The 20,915-nt window shown below is 37.0% G+C and overlaps 1 protein-coding gene and 2 non-coding genes across 3 annotated transcripts in view; 2 read left to right on the top strand and 1 right to left on the bottom strand.

The window, feature by feature from the left end:
- The window catches only part of LOC113765784, a 43,982-nt gene extending 34,060 nt beyond the window's left edge, over window positions 1-9,922 (top strand). The window contains exons 3-5 of the mRNA XM_027310039.1: window positions 4,415-4,559; window positions 9,533-9,862; window positions 9,909-9,922. Coding sequence (XP_027165840.1) covers window positions 4,415-4,559; window positions 9,533-9,862; window positions 9,909-9,922 — 489 coding nt within the window. The remainder of the gene's footprint in view (window positions 1-4,414; window positions 4,560-9,532; window positions 9,863-9,908) is intronic.
- Window positions 2,586-2,659, top strand: TRNAV-AAC. Its single transcript has one exon. It is a non-coding gene; the product is annotated as a tRNA-Val (tRNA).
- Window positions 9,754-9,860, bottom strand: LOC113752691. The gene has a single exon (XR_003464894.1). It is a non-coding gene; the product is annotated as a small nucleolar RNA R71 (small nucleolar RNA).
- Window positions 9,923-20,915: the final 10,993 nt, after the last annotated feature.

The raw sequence follows: 20,915 nt of genomic DNA, 5'->3' as shown, positions 1-20,915 counted from the left end.
CAATTGGTAGTTGGAGCTGGTGTAAAATTACGAACTTGGTAAATTCGTAATTTTACCAACAATAAACAATGTTTCCATAATTTATGAACAGCCACCCATAACATATCTACAACTTCTCTGAAACTTCCACCCTACTTTTTGCAGAATGGTAATTCTTTGAAGAAGGTGTCTCTTTCTGGACAATGGCAATGTTTGAAGTCCTTGTCAGAGGATTGGAATAGGATATTGTCGTTCAAGAAAGCCTCAAAGCTTTGATAGGTTTACCAGATTGTGCTCGACAAAAGAATTTGGAGGAGAAGTTGATGAATTCCATATGCAGTTATGAAAATCTCCTAGTAAATTATATCCATCTCTCTTACATGTCCTACGCCTTTTCATCCTCCTGATAACCAAGAGGAAGAACAAAAAAAAAAAAAAAAAGAGTCTCCAACAAATAGTTTTGGATTTTGTGTCTGTCTTTTAAAGAATTTGTGTAAGGGGAGGTTTCCTGGTTGTTGTTTCTAACGATTGTGTCTTGAGATCATTTACATATGACCAGTTATTTCAGAATTTTATTGTTAAAAATTGAAAGATGTTTGAACTTGTGACAAGGATCAAATGTCATCTGATGTGATTGCTTATGCCTTTTCAGGTGGCTTGGTACATCACTTGGAAGCGGAACTGGAATTTCTTGCAATATATACAATTTTCAGCTGAACTGGATCATTTGCACCTGGAAAATAAAGCATAACATGGTTATATCTGCTAGTGTTATTCGAGATGATAGGTTTTAGCTTATTTCTATTTTCAATGAAAAACATGTTCCTGGATAAGATCTTCATCATTTGGAAACTACTTGACAAGTATAGTGGAAGTGAGTACCCTCACAATTTATTGGCAATGTTAAATTGGCACTGTTGGATTGGATGATGGATACTGCAGCAAGGTCACAAGGCTCAATTCAAGATGTATTGTTTGTAATAGATATCAATAGCCAGAATTTTTGTGAGAAAAGGACTCATTTAGGTTCTTCACTTCTTCTCCATGGAGTTAAGAACTTTAGTTGATCCTATAATTTCTATAATTACATCAAATCAAAGCGCCAAAAAATCATTAATCCTCAAAAAGTTTGAGAGCTAAGAACTTTAGCTGATGCTAATCAATCAAATTTCAACAACAAAAAAATTCATGATTAAAAAAAATTCAAGATTAAAATAATAGTTGCCACCAAATCATTGTCGCAACCCAAAAGATAGTAGTAAATCTGTTTTAGTTTTATCATGAAGATTAGTCAAACTCTGCAGCAGATTAGAAAAAAAAAATTAGTGAAACACACAAGTTACCAAAATCAATCCAAAGATTACTTGAAAAGGAATGAGTTCAGTTGACTAAAGTGGTTTACTATTTGTTTTTCTACACACATTCATTAATGAGGATGGAGAAAGATGGAAAAAAATTAAGTAGATTGAGGATGAATAGTTTGTCCTTTTTGTTCTTTGTCCCCCCTTCTTAAAAAGAAATTGCCAATTTTGGTTTAACTATTTCAAGCTTGGATTAAATATTTATCAAGACTGAACTAAAACAAACATTTTTCGGACAAACTCAAATTGTTTGAATTTTTTTACATATAAATTTTAACAACAATGTTAATTGAGCCAAAGTTCAAACAGAATAGAGTTAATTCTATTTTGCGTCTTTCAACTATATCCAAATTCTCTCTTTAGTACTTAAATTTTAAAATGAGATATTTTAGTTTTCAAACTATAAAATTGGTCTAATTTAGGCATACAATTTGTCCTGCAATATAAGATGAGATACAATTTGGTCTAATTTTAAAATGAGATATTTTAGCTTCAAACAGGATAAATTTTATATTTCAATTTTAGGGTTTAAAGAGTTCCATCTCAGTATAGATGAAAAATGCACAGCACAATTAACCATAAACAAGTCACGCTATTCATGCTTTGTTTAATTAATTTCCAAACCAAGTTCAAACGAAATTCGACCAAGTCAAGTTAAATCCGACTTCGAGTATCAAGTAGATCGGGCCCTCGACTTTCAACTATAAAAAACTATGATAAATGGTGCAATATTAGGAGGGGAAATGTGACTACACTCAAAGAGTACGGGGAATAAAGTGCAATAAACCTTTTATATTTCTTCAAGTCTTCAACCTTTTATATACCTTTGAAGTTTTAACTCTGCTAGTCTGTAGACGATTTCGAGAAGAGAAGTGAAGTGAGGAGAGGGAATATTCAATGACGCCTTTCCAGGGTTCTCAACTAATTTGGGGAGACCGAAGAAGATCTATCAAAAGATTCATCGTCAACTTGAGAAGCCTGATGAAATGGGACTGATAAATCAGGCGGTGTGTTTTCTCGATTAGCTAATCGCAAATGCATTACCCACCAGTCTACAGATACTTGCAGGTTCTCACTTTCTTTGGTTAAACTTTCTTTGCTTCTCCCTACCTGGAAATCAAACTGACGAAGTCAACTCATCATATTACACAAGACTAATATATAATCAAGTTACTTGATCAAAAACACGCTTTTGTTATCTCAATTATGATTCCTTAGGAGGATAAGACAGCCGTTCAAACGTCTGGTGTCGTGGTGTAGTTGGTTATCACGTCAGTCTAACACACTGAAGGTCTCTGGTTCGAGTCCGGGCGACGCCATGTGTAACAACACTTAGCTCAAACTACTTTTGTTTTAGAAAATTGAGTGTCTGTGTCGATAGGCTGGTGGAAAGATTTCAGATGGCGCTGGAATTCTTTATATCTGCTGCTCTTCAGTGTGACGATTGTTTCCTATAGAAATATTCATTTGCAAAACTCTGGTAACTGTGAAACTATCATGGCAAGTGAATCTTCTTGTTCCCACTTCAGTTTTTTTGCCAAATCTCAAGGTGTTGCACTTGACAGGACGTGTGGGATTAGTAGATGAAAAATACTTTCTAAGACTTATTCGTGGTTGCCCATCTCTTGAAGAATTGTATTTAGTTTTCCATAGTTTTGTATTTATCTAGTCCTTCATTGAAAAAACTTAAGACTTACTAGTTTGGGAGGACGCTACAACTATGTAATTGAGCGTAACAGCCTAAAAATATCTTGAAGTCAGCGGTTTTGGAAATCCTAATTTATGCTAAATGTCCCGAGACTGAAAATATTTGGTGTATGAAATTGATGCTCAAAGAGTAGCGTTCATTCAAGAACTGAAGTCTCTTGTTAGAGCCACAATTTCATTGTCGCATCACGACGCAGAAGGAACTGAAAGTGGCTTGTTATTTCGTAGTCAGCAGGCTTTTGAGCTTATTAATTGGTTACAAAGTGTGAAGTCACTTGACTTATATCACCACTCCCTGAAGGTATGTATGCCTTCATTTTACTTCTTTCTATGTCTCTTCTTCTACACATTCTGTTGTTTTTCCCTACCAAAAGTGCTGCAGCCAGCCATGTCAATCCTGTCCAGCAAATGGAGATTTCTTTTCACTTCACTGTCCAATATATATCTTATGTTATATAATTACCATAAAGGCACCAAACATGACTGTGATTGGATGGTTCTATAATCCTTTAGATTTTGGGATAGAGTTATTCAACCATGAAAAGGGGCTTCTTTTAGAAAATTTTGTCTGTACCTGGCAAAATTAGATGAAATTCATAGATTCCAAATTGACCGGTTAATTGCTTCTGTGCTTCAAATTAATGTCAAAGAACTTGAGATTTTGGTGGGAGACTAGAATAGTGGAAACTACCGTAGTTTCCCAGCATTTGATATCTACTCCTAGGATGTTTCCGTGCCGAGCACTAGTTAGTTTGAAAACAAATAGGAGTTTGGATTTGATTATTCCTGAATTGGTTTCTTTACCAAGTGTTAAGGTTATGCACTTGGAGGGCTTTGGATTTGTTGATTAAGGCACTGTTAATAGGCTTATTCAGGGATGTCATTTGCTTGAAGAATTGGTTCTGTTGGGTTCTTCACCATACCCAAAATCTTTATTTCTTGACTCCTCTGCAAACTTTTTCCTCTGTGCCTTTCTGGCGTCCTTAGTATAGTAGAGATGTTTGCTATTACTGCAAAGTCATCCAATCCTGAACATTCATCCTATTATGTGAGTGGAAAGCATGAAGTTGGTATAGATGCTGCAAATCTTAAAAATTTTGACTAGAATAGTGAATCGTGTAGATTTTATTTGAAAACTCAAGTCTTTCTATGCAAAAGTATTGCAGGTTGGATCTCCCAGTTGTCTTGGGAGGAAAATTGATTAACTTCATCAGCATGCTCTTAAATTTGTTGGGGCGCATGCAGGTCGTGAAACCTCTCTTTTTGTCTGAAAACATTCTCAAAGGTGTAGCATGGTTTCCTTATATTTTGTTCATGTAATTTGGCTTTGATTCTAAGCTTTAGAGAATTTTCCTCTCATGAGTCAGACATTGTTAGAAGCTTTATACTTGATCTTACTTCTTGTTCGCATGGAAGCTCTCTACTTTTTGCAGCGGTTGGCCATTGTCGAAAATTTGACCACTTTAGAGCTTGAAGCTTCTGATTATGATAGTCCAGATACTCTCTGTACCTGTACGTGGAAAATTTTGCTGAGCTTACTTGAAAGTGCCACCTACCCTGAAGTGCTTTTCTTCATAAAAATGAGTTATCGTGAATCTAAGCAAAATATCTACCACGATCATCGTTTGTAGGCGGTTGAAGGAAACTAATATACGGTGTTTGATCATTTATTGGAGTATCAATAAAAGGAATGACAATGCATATTGAGAAAAAAGGATTATATATAAAGAAAAAGATACAATGTTCTGAATTTTTGCTCAATCACACAAATAATCAGCCATGAGAGGTCTCTATGAATTTTTCCTTGCCAACTTGTCAAAAAATTTCCATCTGCTGGAGTTTAAGCATAACGCAGGCAGGCTCCAGTAATTCAGTAACTACTCTGCTAGTCTCCTCGCACTTCAAACAGTAAAAAAAAATTATGTACTGAATACTGAGACAGATATCTGAACCTAGCATTGCTAGCAAGCAAGCAGCTAAGGACGATCTTTTGCAACAAATAGGCTGAAATGCCCAGTGAGAGATCAAATCTGACCACAAAATCTCTCCACATTGACCATTTACATGAGTAGGAGAAACTAGGCTCAAATCTCGCTATACGTACGTTTCTACTTGTAGTTAATCTTATCCTAAAAAACAAAAACAAATTGAAATCCGGTGAGTTTTTATGCCTGTTTTTGTAGGCTACTTGTAATCTTATAAAACCCAAGGTTGAGGATTATCAAAGACTTCAGGAGGGTGTTAATCAGAGGGAAGAATATGGGAAAACATCATAGGAGTAATTGCAAAGGAGGATAGTAATTGTAGTATATAAATGCAAAGGAGGACAATAGAAAAAGTATATAAATGCAAGGGAGGTTAATAATTGTTAGCATATGTATATATATGATAGATTAGGTGAATTTTATATGTATACATTTCAATGGGCACTCGTTAATTAATGATCTGTCTAATGAGTGTCCAATGGTCACTTGTTAATATGGACTTCGTGTGTTCATATTTTGAAAAAATAATATTAATTAGGGAAAGCATGTAAATGCAGTATAGGATAATAATTTGTCAATGTATAAATTCATATGGTAAGTTAGATGTGATTAAAATGTACTAACAAGTACACATTAGGCCCCATTAGAAAAACCTTTTATTTTATATCAATGGACAAATATATCACTATCCACAAAATCTCACCCCGTTAATCGTGCGCTTCATCCAGTTTCTCGACTCCGAAGTTTAGGGTTTAGGGTTTAATCATCAGCTTTTAATCATCGTTGCAATTTAATCATTAGCTTTTTATTTTTGTATATTGTACATTGCCTGATCTGAATAATGGATTATTGAACAAAAGAAAATAAAAAGTTTTAGTAGATTTTTTTCAAACTCTGATGGGCAATGGTCCAAGCGAGACTCCCAGAAGAACTGCAGAATGCATGCAGAGGGAGAAGATAGTTAAATGGATCTCTTGAGACTGCAGAAGGCATGGACGAGTAATGGATAAACATGGGAAGTCTGTGGCATCATGGAAAAGTCCAAACAATCAAATACCAAAATATCAACATAGGGAAAATGATAGATTTCATTCTTCACATTTCACAAAAATATTCTTTTCATCCCTCACTTTTAAAATGAAGCAATTTCGTCCTTGACATTTAAAAACTGAAGTTATTACATCCCTGAACCCAAATTTCAATCTGAATCAAACCACCAATCAACCTGATTACAAATTTTGTGGGTGTAATTGGTAGATCACTTGGTTAACTCAACTTGATATTCATATGAAATTTAATGAACCTAAAAATAAAAAATAAAAAATTATAACATAAAAAAGAAAAATTAATCTTTCCTACATTATTATTGTATACATTGACGGTTTTATGTACCGTCATATCATTTTAATTTTAATTTAAACATCAAATTTTATATTTATGATACAGATCTAGATTCACAAACGGATATACTAATAGTGCATGAAAAGATTTACCAAAAAAAAAACTCTACTATTCCAAGACAAAGAATGGCCTTTTATGTTATAATTTTTATTTTTTTGGTTTAATAAATGCCATGTAAATATGATGAAGTTAATCGAGTAATCTGTCAATTCTATTTTTGAAATTTATTACTGGATTATTGGATGGTTTGATTCAAATTGAAAATTAGGTTCAAGGATGTAATAGTTTTAATTTTTAAATGTCAGGGACAAATTTGCTTCATTTTAAAAGTGAGGGACGGAAAGAATATTTTTACGAAATGTGAGGGATGAAACGGGTCATTTTCCCTACCAACATATCACCAAATTATTATTCATTATAATTTCACAATTGAAACTTATAAAAACAATCAAATAAAAGTTATTTGAATAAAATCCAACATGATGAAATAAATACAATTAAAGTAGCCAAGTTTTCACTTTTGGCATAAATACAATCACTAATTCATTATTGTGCTTGTGCTTTTTTTTTGAGAAAAAAATGTTATTGTATTAATTGTAATTAGCGACTTAGTATAAATGTATTAGAAAATTTAGTATAACCAATTAATAATTTGTATTAGTACACATATATAATTATTAGTATAATTGATAATATCAATAATATTACATATATTAATATACATTATATAATATATATATAACTAATAATATCATTATCATAAGTTTGTAACTAATTAAATTATATATTTTATGCATATATATTTTATATATAGGAGGCGGCCATCTTCCTAGTTCATTGGATTGAATGATAACCGGAAAGAAATAGCATTGGTTTACTTTTATATGTTGGAGCGATATGTAGTTTACAATGAAGAAAAACTTGCCAAGGGCTTTAAACAGGAATGGTTCTTCAAAATAAATTAATGATATCATACCTACGGAAAAGCTTTTTGCCTGTTGCGTTTTGTGAAGTATATTTAAGGAATAGAACCATGGAAGGGGAACTAGTTGTCAATCTGGTCTTAGTACAATAGTTGAAGTGCCAATTTTCGCAAATTTTGTTCATATGGTCAAGTATCTGATAAGGTGTTAATTGTTAGTAATTTTATTATTAATTTTTCCCTGTTTCCATGCCAAATATTATTTTAATTGTCAACATATACTTATATTTGGCATCTGGACTCAATTTCAGGAAGTGGAGCAGAAAAGAGAGATTTTCTTACAACAAATACTCCACACGTGGGAAGTTTCTAAAGAACATACAAGCTAGGTTCCACGGGTGTATTTGTGCTGGAATTGATGATTATAGTGGACTCCTCCGTTTTGATAATTGCAGAGGAATTGATGATTGTGCTGGAATTAATTGGAATGATGTTTTCTTTCATTATCTAACGGGGACCACGTAGAAAGTCTGTCCTTATGGTGGGAGATGTACTCATTAGCCAAGATGTTGGCTTTGATGATTGTAGTTTTTCCAATTGCTCCCTACGTAGAGTAGTGGGCTCAAGGAGAAAAGACTATGAAAAAGCTATGAAGACTAAGGCTTGCCTTATATATATCGAACGATGGCAGAAGACAAGAGGCTAGTGAGTTGTAGTTTTCTTTCAAAATTAAGCTCCGTAGGAGGATAGAGGAGTTTGTAGTTTTTCTCTCCGAGGGATGTTCCAGAGGAGAGAATAGGGAGTTGTTTTGGTTTGTTGAATTCTATTGTGCAATTTTCTTATTTTCTTCCGAGAGCTTTGTTATTCACTCTCTCAATTATCGAAGAAAGATGATGTCTTTAAATTCAATTGAATTGTGTGAAGATTTTCGTATGAGGCGTGGCTAATTTTCTCATCTAGTCAAGGATCAACGCGAAGACGCAGTCCCAAATATCTGTGAGATCTAATTAATTTTACGTGTTCCTTAATTTGTTAATATTTGCATGTTTTCTATTTTAATTTCCATGGGATTATTTTGTTAATTGGATATCAAGGGCCCGATGTGCAATTTGACTTATTAATCTCCTGTCAAATTAATCAATTAAATCCGTAATTGTTTAGTTGGTTAATATTGGTGACAACTAGTATTTTCACATACTAGGAGAACATGCAATCTGATTTAAATAACCCTCGTAGCGTGTTATTAATTTGGGTTAGGCTTTTCTAGTTTTTAATGCAATTAGGAAATTAATTCCTACGGTCGTACCTAGGAGTATTTCCTGGTTAGAGGTAATCAACGGTCGTACATTGGTTATCAATAAATTAAGGAAAAGCTGGTCGTTAGAGTTTATCGGCGACTATAACTAGCCTGTTAATAAAATTAAGTGAACTTTCTTTGCATCAATGATCGGATGAATGGACTGTGTTTGCGTAGTTGTATCCTTGGCTAGAATTTATTTATCATTTATTTAATTGCTATTTACAATTGTATTAATTAATTATTTATTTTTGGTTAAATTATTTAATTATTTTTAGTTAAATTGTTTAATTATTTTTAGTTTATTTCTGATAAAAATCCCCCGTGTCCCGAACTTGAAAGGAATCAAATTTTTCCCAGTCCCTGTGGATTCGACCCTACTCACTACTATACACAGAAAATTTATTTTTCTCGAGTAGGTATTTATTATTGCACAGGCTCGACACCTGTCAATTTTTGGCGCCGTTGCCGGGGACTGGCGTTAATCATTTGTTTCTTTTTAAGTTCATTTTTTTTCTGGTATTTTTCTAGTTTATGCCTCGCTCTTCTCGTACAGGCGAATTAATTTTCGACCCTGAAGTAGAGAAGACCGCGCGTAGAACGAGGAAAGAAACCAGGCGGCTCAGGGAGGAGCAATACGATATTGCACCTCAGGGACTTGATCCAGAGGTTGAGCCGACAAATTTGTCTGGTGACAATTCAAGTGATTCAGACCAAGAGGAAGTCACTATGGCAAATGCACGAACACTAAGGGAGTTGGCTGCTCCAGATTTAAATCAGCAGCCCTTGTGCATTACTTTTCCACATTTAAATGATGACGCTCCCTTTGAACTAAAATCTGGTCTAATTCATCTCTTGCCATCTTTTCATGGTCTACCAGGTGAGGAGCCCTACAAGCACTTGCAAGAGTTTGACGTCGTTTGCAACAGTATGAAGCCTCCGGGAATTACTGAAGAGCAAATAAAGATGAGGGCCTTCCCCTTCTCTTTGAAGGATTCCGCAAAAGACTGGCTCTACTACCTACCGCCTGGTAGTATCACCACGTGGGATCAACTGAAGAAAAAATTCTTGGACAAGTACTTTCCGGCATCTCGAGCTGCAAGCCTAAGGAAGGAGATATGTGGCATCAAACAACACCCAGGCGAGTCACTCTATGAGTACTGGGAGAGGTTTAAGAAACTGTGCACCAAATGCCCTCAGCATCAGATAAGTGAGCAACTGCTCATTCAATATTTCTATGAGGGGTTGCTTTTCAGGGACAGAAGCATAATCGATGCTGCAAGTGGAGGGGCATTGGTGAACAAAACCCCTCGAGGAGCATGGGAGTTGATTGAAGGGATGGCTGAGAACTCACAGCAGTTTGGTTCAAGAGAGGACATCCCGACGCGTAGGGTGAATGAGGTGGAAACGTCCTCTATCCAACAGCAGATCTCCGAATTAACATCTTTCGTAAGACAATTAGCTGTGGGGAGTAATTCACAAGTCAAAGTGTGTGGGGTGTGCACTGCCGTGGGTCATCCTACGGAAATGTGTCCACTGGTTCAAGAAGAAACTGCAGAACAGGTGAACATGGCTGGCCACGCGCCCGCGCCAAGAAAGCAGTACGACCCGTACTCAAACACCTACAATCCTGGTTGGAGGGATCACCCCAACCTTAGCTATGGAGGAAATAGGCAGTCTAACTTTGTGCCAAATAGACAGCAAGGGCACCAACAGCAGTATCATCCTCGCCTACCACCACCACCACCCCCTTCAAACTCAAGTCCGTCCATGGAAGAGATGATGAAGCAATTACTTGCTAATCAACAAAAGACGGATTCAGACCTACAAAACATGAGAAATCAACTGGGACAGGTGCAATCATTGCAAAATCAAATGAATCAAATGGCTATAACAATCAACCGTTTGGAGTCTCAAGTTCAAGGAAAGTTGCCATCTCAACCTGAGGCGAATCCAAAGAATGTAAGCGCAATGACCTTAAGGAGTGGGAAGGAAGTTCAAGGACCCGAACCCGTGATTCCTAAAGATAAGGACGAGGAACGGATTGAGAAAGAATTGGAAGAGGAGGGCACAGACAACAAAAATGCAAAGGTAACCTCGAACCCAATTCCTACAACTAAAACTAATCCACCTCCCTTTCCTAGCAGGTTAGAGAAACCAAAGAAGCAAGACAAGGAAAAAGAGGTCTTAGAGATTTTTCGCAAGGTGGAGATCAACATACCCCTGCTGGATGCGATTAAACAAGTACCCAGGTACGCAAAATTTTTGAGGGACTTGTGTGCCAACCGCAAGCGGTTGAAGGGGGATGAACGAGTTATAGTTGGGGAGAATGTTTCAGCAATTCTACAAAGGAAACTTCCACCAAAATGCGGAGATCCAGGTATGTTTACTATTCCTTGTAGGATAGGTAATACTTTGATTGGGAAGGCCATGTTAGACCTGGGAGCCTCAATTAATGTCATGCCAAAGTCCATTTATGCTTCCTTAAACTTAGGCCCTTTGAAAGAGACTGGGATAATAATTCAATTAGCTGACAGGACCAATGCATACCCTGACGGGTTGATTGAAGATGTTTTGGTAAAAATTAATGAATTGGTTTTTCCAGCTGATTTTTATGTGCTCGACATGGAGGATGAACACTCCCGTGATCCGTCACCTTTGTTGTTAGGTAGACCCTTTTTGAGCACAGCCCGAACCAAAATTGATGTTAATAAGGGTACTTTGTCTATGGAATTTGATGGTGAGATTGTTCACTTTAACATCTTTGAAACCATGAAATATCCATCCGATTCAAATATTGGCTCTGTTTTCTCGATAAATGTTATTGACCCTGCTATACAGGAGGTTTTTGAAATTGAAGGCAGGGATGAACTAGAGGTCGTCCTGACCAGGCACTTTGAGTCCGAAACAACCTCTAGGGTAGAGTTGAGTGAAGAGCTTAAATGCGTGATTGGATCGTTGCAAACGTTACCAACCACGAAGACAAGGTATGATCTTGCACCGATTTTCATACCCGAACCTCACCAAAGGTTACTTCCATCTGTGGTGCAGGCACCTGTCTTGGAACTAAAACCACTGCCGAAACACCTAAAGTATGTATACTTAGGTGAAGGGGAGACACTTCCAGTGATCATCTCCGCGGGTTTATCAAAGGTTCAAGAAGAGAAACTACTTCGAGTTCTTAGGGAACATAAGCAGGCGATAGGATGGACCATCGCCGACATCAAGGGAATTAGCCCTGCGGTGTGTATGCACCGAATTCGACTCGAGGAGAATGCTAAACCCGTACGGCAAGCTCAACGGAGATTAAATCCTCTCATGATGGAGGTCGTAAAGAAAGAGATTTTAAAACTGCTGGACGTTGGAATTATATTTGCAATATCAGATAGCCCGTGGGTAAGTCCAGTACAGGTGGTCCCGAAGAAGGCAGGGGTGACAGTGGAATCAAACCAAGAGGGTGAGCTCGTACCAATTCGAAAGCCCACCGGATGGCGACAGTGTATCGATTACCGAAAGCTAAATGCCGTCACGAAAAAGGACCATTTTCCCCTCCCTTTCATTGACCAGATGGTGGAGCGATTAGCATGTCGAGCTTACTATTGTTTCTTGGATGGATTTTCAGGTTATTTTCAAATTGCCATCGCACCCGAGGACCAAGAGAAGACTACTTTCACCTGCCCATTTGGAACATTTGCATACCGAAGGATGCCATTTGGATTGTGTAATGCACCTGCTACCTTTCAAAGATGCATGGTAAGTATCTTTTCAGAATATGTTGTGAAGATTATTGAGGTTTTCATGGACGATTTTAGTGTATATGGTGAAAGTTTTGAAAACTGTCTAGATAACCTGAAATTGATCTTAGTAAGGTGTATAGAAACTAATCTCGTGCTTAATTGGGAAAAATGTCATTTTATGGTTGAACACGGGATAGTTTTGGGTCATGTTGTATCATCTACAGGTATTGAGGTTGATAAGGCAAAAATAGATGTTATATCTACTTTACCTTACCCAGCGAGTGTGCGGGAAGTTCGTTCTTTCTTGGGTTACGCAGGTTTCTATAGAAGATTCATCAAGGATTTCTCGAAAATTGGAGCACCCTTGTTCCAACTTTTGCAAAAAGATGTATCCTTCGAATTTGATGAAACATGTAAGGGGGCATTCAATAAGTTAAAGGAGTTATTGATCACCTCACCTATTATCCAACCCCCTGACTGGAACCTCCCATTCGAGATCATGTGCGACGCCAGTGACTATGCAGTTGGTGCGGTATTGGGTCAAAGAGTAGGAAAAGCAGCTCATGCTATCTACTACGTATCTCGAGCCTTGAACGGAGCTCAATTGAACTATTCAACCACCGAAAAGGAGCTTTTAGCAGTTGTTTTTGCCTTAGAAAAATTTCGGTCTTATTTACTTGGTGCTAAAGTTATTATTTTTTCTGATCATGCAGCTTTGCGGTATCTGTTGACCAAAAAAGAGGCTAAACCGCGATTGATACGGTGGATATTGTTGCTACAGGAGTTCAACCTGGAGATCCGAGATAAGAAAGGGGCGGAGAATCTGGTAGCAGATCACTTGAGTCGAGTACAAGTCGTCGAAGATGACATCCCATTGAGAGAAGCATTCCCCGAGGAGCATTTATTTTCTATTAACTCATCTTTGCCTTGGTATGCAGATATTGTTAATTTTCTAGTCACTGACAAATTTCCTACAGGATGGCCTAAGGCAAAGAGAGACAAGTTGAGAAGCGATGCAAAGTTCTACATTTGGGATGATCCTTACCTCTGGAAGCGGGGTGCTGATCAAATCATCCGTAGATGTGTAAGTGAAGTTGAATTTCAATCTATTCTAGCCTATTGTCACTCTTTTGCATGTGGAGGTCACTTTGGACCGAAGAGAACGGCTCGTAAGGTGCTAGAGAGTGGATTCTATTGGCCAACTCTATTCAAGGATGGCTACTCATTTTGTAAGTCATGTGATAAGTGTCAAAGAGTGGGTAATATCTCTCGTAGGGATCAAATGACTCAAACCCCAATGATTTTTGTTGAAATTTTTGACGTTTGGGGCATTGATTTTATGGGTCCTTTTCCTTCATCCTTTGGTTTTTTGTATATATTGCTTGCTGTAGATTATGTTTCGAAGTGGGTAGAAGCAAAGGCCACCCGCACTAATGATTCCAAAGTAGTTGCAGAATTCGTTAAGTCTAATATTTTTGTTCGCTTTGGGATGCCGCGAGCAATTGTAAGTGATCGGGGTACTCATTTCTGCAACAAAACGATCGCTGCAATTTTTAGGAGGTACGGTGTCTTGCACAAAGTCTCCACTTCTTACCATCCTCAGACAAACGGTCAGGCGGAGGCATCGAACCGAGAGATCAAGTCAATTTTGGAGAAGATGGTTCGACCCGATAGGAAGGATTGGAGTATAAGACTTGAAGATGCCTTGTGGGCATATAGAACGGCGTACAAGACGCCAATCGGCATGTCCCCTTACCGTTTGGTATTTGGGAAGCCATGCCACCTCCCTGTCGAGTTCGAGCATAGAGCATTTTGGGCGGTCAAGCAATGCAACATGGATATCGAAGAGGGCGGAATTCAAAGGAAACTGCAGTTACAAGAATTGGAGGAGATTCGCAATGAAGCCTACGAGAATGCTGTGATTTATAAGGAGAAAAACAAGATTTTTCATGACCAGCAGGTCTCTAGGAAGACGTTTGAATGTGGACAAAAAGTTCTACTGTATCACTCTAAATTGAAGTTATTTCCAGGTAAGCTACGTTCTCGTTGGATTGGTCCCTTTGTGGTAACTAATGTCTTTGATTATGGTGCAGTGGAGATCCAGAGTCTAAGGACAGAGAAGAAATTTGTGGTGAATGGACATCGTCTTAAGCCGTATTATGAAGGGGTTCCAGTTGAGCGGGTAGAGATGATGCATTTGGAGGACCCAATTTGCTTAGTTTAAGCAAATTACGGGTTATGTCTAGCCAAAGACACTAAAGAAAGGCGCTAGTTTGGGAGGCAACCTGAATATTAGTCTTGTTATTTTTAGTTGTCTTGTTATTTCTAGTTGTTCTTCTTTTGCATTGGGTCATTTACTCGTTGGGTAGTATCTGTATTAATATTTCCTTCACTGCAATCAGGAAGTGAAATCTTGGCGTGCCCGCGCGGTGTTTGAGTTTTCTGAGACCAGAGGACGAAGACTAATCTTGGCGTGCCCGCGCGGTGTTTGAGTTTTCTGAGACCTGAGACCAGAGGACGAAAACCAATCTTGGCGTGCCCGCGCGGTGTTTGAGTTTTCTGAGACCAGAGGACGAAGACTAATCTTGGCGTGCCCACGCGGTGTTGGACGACCCAAACCATGTTTTTGCAATAAAAAAAAAAAACCAACTTTTATTATTATTATTATTACTATTCCTATTCTTATGAGTATTATTATTATTATTCTTATTATTCCTATCTTTAACAGAAAAAGAAAAGATTATTTTCTTTCTACAAAAAAATATAAAAAATTAAATATAAAAAAAATATTAAATAAAAAAAAAAAAAATTCCTCTTCTCTTTTCTTTTTCTTCTTTCTTTCTTTCTTTTCTTCTTTCTTTCTTTCTTTCTTTTTCTTTCTTCTTCGGCTGCGAACCTCACCCCACCGCCGCCCACCCCAGCTCTAACCGCCGCCCACCCCAGCTCTTATCGCCGCTGCCTCGGCTCTCCTCGCCAAGGGTGACCACCAGCTCATCTGACCTCCTTCACCCTTGCCATAGCCACCGCCTCCAAGATCCGCCTGAAGCCCCGAAAGCCGCGCACCACCAGATCCAGCTGCCGCAAACTCTTCTCTCTCACAGCCACCACCTTCATCGCACCACTGGCTTCGTATGCACGCGCCTGCCTCAATCTTTTTCTATTATTATTTTTTATTTTCTTATTTTATTATTGCAGTATGTTTTTATTATTTTTATTACAGTACGTTTTTGAAAATTTTGCGTGTTTGGACTACCTGACATTTCTATTCCTCCTTAGTTGGGTACTTCTGTGTTACTTTGCTTGTTTCTTTTTACTTTGCTTGATTTTTATTTATTTAGTAGATTGACTTGTGGTTAGTCGTGTGATTTTTAGAATTGAATGTCCAATCGTTAATCATTATATATATATATTTTAGGTCGAATTGTGTTTAATCTGCTGTACTTTGTGTCTAACTGTGGGTAATTTGCTACAGTTGTTTGTTCAATTGGGAGGTGCCTTTAACACTTAAATTTACTTATTGAAGTAGATTGCCTTCAATTGCCTTATATGAGAGCCTTTTGTCTGTTTGCATTTCAATTACTACATTGATTGGGGTGATTTTGAGGTGCATTATTATTACATTTGGCTAAGTTTGGAACCACGAGTGTTTATTGATTGCATTTGTTATAAGTGTTGAGATATCTGTATAACTTGTGAGTGAATGCAGTGTGCATTTTGTTCATTGAATTGATTTTTCATTTGTTAGTGCTTTGAATTTCTTGTTTCCATTATTCGTTAGCAACTGTTGTCTATTGTGGTTTGGAGTGCAATTTGGAAAGAATGGTGAAACCACGATCCCGACCCTTTGACCTCCGCTCCGCCTCCTCCAACTACAGGTGCTAATAGCTGGCACCAGCTTCAGGGGAGTTTCGTTGTCCTTCTTCTTATTTTTACTGTTTCATTATCACATTGAGGGCAATGTGTGATTTAAGTGTGGGGGGGATTTGGGTTTAGTTTTGATTGGTGTTTCTTTAATTTGCTGCCTTTCTTACTAGTGTTTTGATGAATAAATGTGGCAATCTCACTCGTTCTATTGCTGGTTGTGATTTATCCTATGAATTTTGTTTAAGTGGCAAGTAAAAGCATGTTATCTTGGTGAATATCATGAGTTTAATGACTTGGTGCAAATTGTGGTTAAATTGTTTAGGCAATATAAATATTTTACTAGCAATTGTTGTGTGGATTAGGCAATTGTTGATCTTAGTTCTCCATATTAGGAGATGACGTGGGCCATGATCTTTAATTATCTGGTTTTCTGGTGCTTTAATTGTGATTAATAAATGACCCTACTCCGCTAGTGTCGTCACCCAGTAACCGGGAGTCTTCACCACAAGTGTCGACTTTCGCGTCAAAAAGTGACTATATATATGAGTAGTTAGTCCTGAAGTTGTGAAGAGTTGAGTAACTGGGCTCTTTCATCTAAAAATGTCAGAGTTCACGTCAAAAGACTTGAATAGCTTGGGACTGAGCATTTATTAAAAAAAAGAAAAAGAAAATAATAAGTAAGCTTATGATCATGTTGGCCTGCCGATCCTTGTTCTTCAATGTTGAGATTTTGATTTTCAGTTGACCCAATTGCTAACTTTTGCTAGTTTAATATTTTGATTTCTTAGACGAGTTAGCTATGAATTGGACGAGTCTATGATTTCAGGAGCTAACCGGGAGAAATATGTCTTGACACTTAGTCACTAAAACTTGATTTTGGGATAAGCGTAGCTTGGCAGTAAATGAAATGAGAGTTAGCCATTGTTGAATTTAGTTGTTCCCATGCTTGAGGACAAGCATGATTTAAGTGTGGGGGGAATTGATAAGGTGTTAATTGTTAGTAATTTTATTATTAATTTTTCCCTGTTTCCATGCCAAATATTATTTTAATTGTCAACATATACTTATATTTGGCATCTGGACTCAATTTCAGGAAGTGGAGCAGAAAAGAGAGATTTTCTTACAACAAATACTCCACACGTGGGAAGTTTCTAAAGAACATACAAGCTAGGTTCCACGGGTGTATTTGTGCTGGAATTGATGATTATAGTGGACTCCTCCGTTTTGATAATTGCAGAGGAATTGATGATTGTGCTGGAATTAATTGGAATGATGTTTTCTTTCATTATCTAACGGGGACCACGTAGAAAGTCTGTCCTTATGGTGGGAGATGTACTCATTAGCCAAGATGTTGGCTTTGATGATTGTAGTTTTTCCAATTGCTCCCTACGTAGAGTAGTGGGCTCAAGGAGAAAAGACTATGAAAAAGCTATGAAGACTAAGGCTTGCCTTATATATATCGAACGATGGCAGAAGACAAGAGGCTAGTGAGTTGTAGTTTTCTTTCAAAATTAAGCTCCGTAGGAGGATAGAGGAGTTTGTAGTTTTTCTCTCCGAGGGATGTTCCAGAGGAGAGAATAGGGAGTTGTTTTGGTTTGTTGAATTCTATTGTGCAATTTTCTTATTTTCTTCCGAGAGCTTTGTTATTCACTCTCTCAATTATCGAAGAAAGATGATGTCTTTAAATTCAATTGAATTGTGTGAAGATTTTCGTATGAGGCGTGGCTAATTTTCTCATCTAGTCAAGGATCAACGCGAAGACGCAGTCCCAAATATCTGTGAGATCTAATTAATTTTACGTGTTCCTTAATTTGTTAATATTTGCATGTTTTCTATTTTAATTTCCATGGGATTATTTTGTTAATTGGATATCAAGGGCCCGATGTGCAATTTGACTTATTAATCTCCTGTCAAATTAATCAATTAAATCCGTAATTGTTTAGTTGGTTAATATTGGTGACAACTAGTATTTTCACATACTAGGAGAACATGCAATCTGATTTAAATAACCCTCGTAGCGTGTTATTAATTTGGGTTAGGCTTTTCTAGTTTTTAATGCAATTAGGAAATTAATTCCTACGGTCGTACCTAGGAGTATTTCCTGGTTAGAGGTAATCAACGGTCGTACCTTGGTTATCAATAAATTAAGGAAAAGCTGGTCGTTAGAGTTTATCGGCGACTATAACTAGCCTGTTAATAAAATTAAGTGAACTTTCTTTGCATCAATGATCGGATGAATGGACTGTGTTTGCGTAGTTGTATCCTTGGCTAGAATTTATTTATCATTTATTTAATTGCTATTTACAATTGTATTAATTAATTATTTATTTTTGGTTAAATTATTTAATTATTTTTAGTTAAATTGTTTAATTATTTTTAGTTTATTTCTGATAAAAATCCCCCGTGTCCCGAACTTGAAAGGAATCAAATTTTTTCCAGTCCCTGTGGATTCGACCCTACTCACTACTGTACACAGAAAATTTATTTTTCTCGAGTAGGTATTTATTATTGCACAGGCTCGACACCTGTCAGTATCCGGGATGATTTAGTATTTCAGCCATAATTAACATTTTGTTATCTATGACCAAGTTTTATTTCAGAATGCTCATTCTCAAGCATCAGTACATCCAATTTTGGTGTGCTTCAGTGAACATAATCTGGTGTAATCAGCTGGTGTTTTGAGCTCGAATGTGGTCATTCTTTTCTTTTCTTTTTTTTTATGCTTTTGAAGACTATTACTTTGGTGAGACTATTACTTTGGTTAACTAATCTACCATTCTTACATTCATCCACCATTTCGAAGGTTTAGTAGAGTAATTCTGACAAAGATAAGGTGCCCTTAGCGTTAGGCAATCGAGCAAGAATGTCAAAAACAAAAGCTTCTTTTGCCATACTCAAGAAATTTAAGGAATCCTCGTTGGAGGTTTTCCATAGACATTCAAACCTTTTGACGATTAAGATTTACCAATTTGATGAGTACTAGTTTTACTTCAATTTCTTTTTAGTTACTAATGGTAATTTGGCAGCAATCAACCTTCTCTTAAAGCCTGCATTTCCATCCTCAATAATACCAGCACTTATTGAACCCCAATAGCCACACACACATCCAGCACATTTCTTTTGGTTCCATTGAAGCGTTTCCCAGAAACACATAAGAACTGGTGAAAGAAAAAGAAAATAAATACGTCCCACATCGAAGAAATTCCATCTTTTCGTCACTTAATAAACAGATGCCTAGGAGCAGCCCATCGCTGAGCTTGGTCGCGCGAGCTTGTGACCCGAGTGGGGGTATTAAAGTGTTGGAACGTTGGATTGGCCCAGATGGTAGGCCTTGTGGAGCTAGTCACCGGCCTGCCCATTCCAAGCGGAGAGCTGAGCCATGTGGTTTGAGCGGAGGCCTGGACCACTTGGCCCCTAAAGTGGAGGATACTGCGTGAGGCTGGCTTGACAGAGCAACGAGAACTTCCCGCTCCTCGCAGTGGAAGGAAAACAGGCTAGAGCTGCACGAGTCCACTATTGCCAAATGGGTCATCCTAATTGGACCAACACTTTTAAAAAAAAATTTTAAAAAAATTTTCTAAAGGAAAAGTTGTGCAGTACAAACTTTTTTTGCAATAAAGAAAAAGAAATGGTGAATCTCCAAAGATAATAAAGCGTTGAGTTATCCCAATACTTGCAATCAAAAGAAAATCTCCAAAAAAAATAAATAAAGGAACGGTAAGCACCAAGTTTTTCCAATTTTCAAATACTGTTTCACCAAAATTCTCTTCACATTTGGTTTTTGAGCGATTAAAAGTCTAATACCTACCCACATTTTCAAGTTTACTCATTCTTTATCAGCCAATCATTCTTTATCAGCCCTATTAAATGAAATGCCAAATATATGCTTGGAGTTTTATATCATTGTTTACTAAAAATAACTCTTATTGCATTTTAGAGAAGACATTAACCCTCTAAAAAATCAATTTAATGGCTGCAAAAAAATGCACAACATGACCTACCAACTTACATTGTAGAAGTAGTGGTAAAGAGACATCCAAAAAAAAAAGATTTGATTTAACGAAAGTTTTTACTTTTCAAATAAAATCGACCTCAATACATAAAACGAAAAAAAGAACCAAAAATAAAACATTGCATAAGATAATTTGGAAAAGACATGGATTGAAAGAAGGGATGATTTAAGTGGCATGAGAAGGATATATAATTAAAATAGGGTTACAAACGAATTGAGCCGCTCGCGAGTCGCTCGAGTCGAGCTCGAGCTGGTTCTAGTCGAAATCGAGCTCAAAATATTAAGCTCGTTAGCTCACGAGCTCGAGTATATATATATAATATTATTTATTTTTTTATTTTAAGTATATATATTTCTTATTTTAATAGTAAAATTACATATATATCTTTAATATTTTATTATTTATTAAGAAAAAATATTATTTTATTTATTTTTTAAAAAATAAAATAATTATTTTTTATTTTTTTCGAGCTCGAGCTCGGTTCGAATTGATTTGAGTCGAGCTTGAGATTTAAATTGCCGGCTCATCGAGCTCGAGCTCGAGTTCGAACTTGGTAAAATTTAGTTGAGACTCGGGTCGATTAGCTTAAAGTTTGACTTGATTCGGCTCATTTGCAGCCCTAAATTAAAAGACGAGACTGTCCACTTTT

Source organism: Coffea eugenioides, chromosome 1, assembly GCF_003713205.1.
Source record: "Coffea eugenioides isolate CCC68of chromosome 1, Ceug_1.0, whole genome shotgun sequence".
Classification (NCBI taxonomy): domain Eukaryota; kingdom Viridiplantae; phylum Streptophyta; class Magnoliopsida; order Gentianales; family Rubiaceae; genus Coffea; species Coffea eugenioides.
This window is presented reverse-complemented; position numbering and strand designations above follow the sequence as displayed.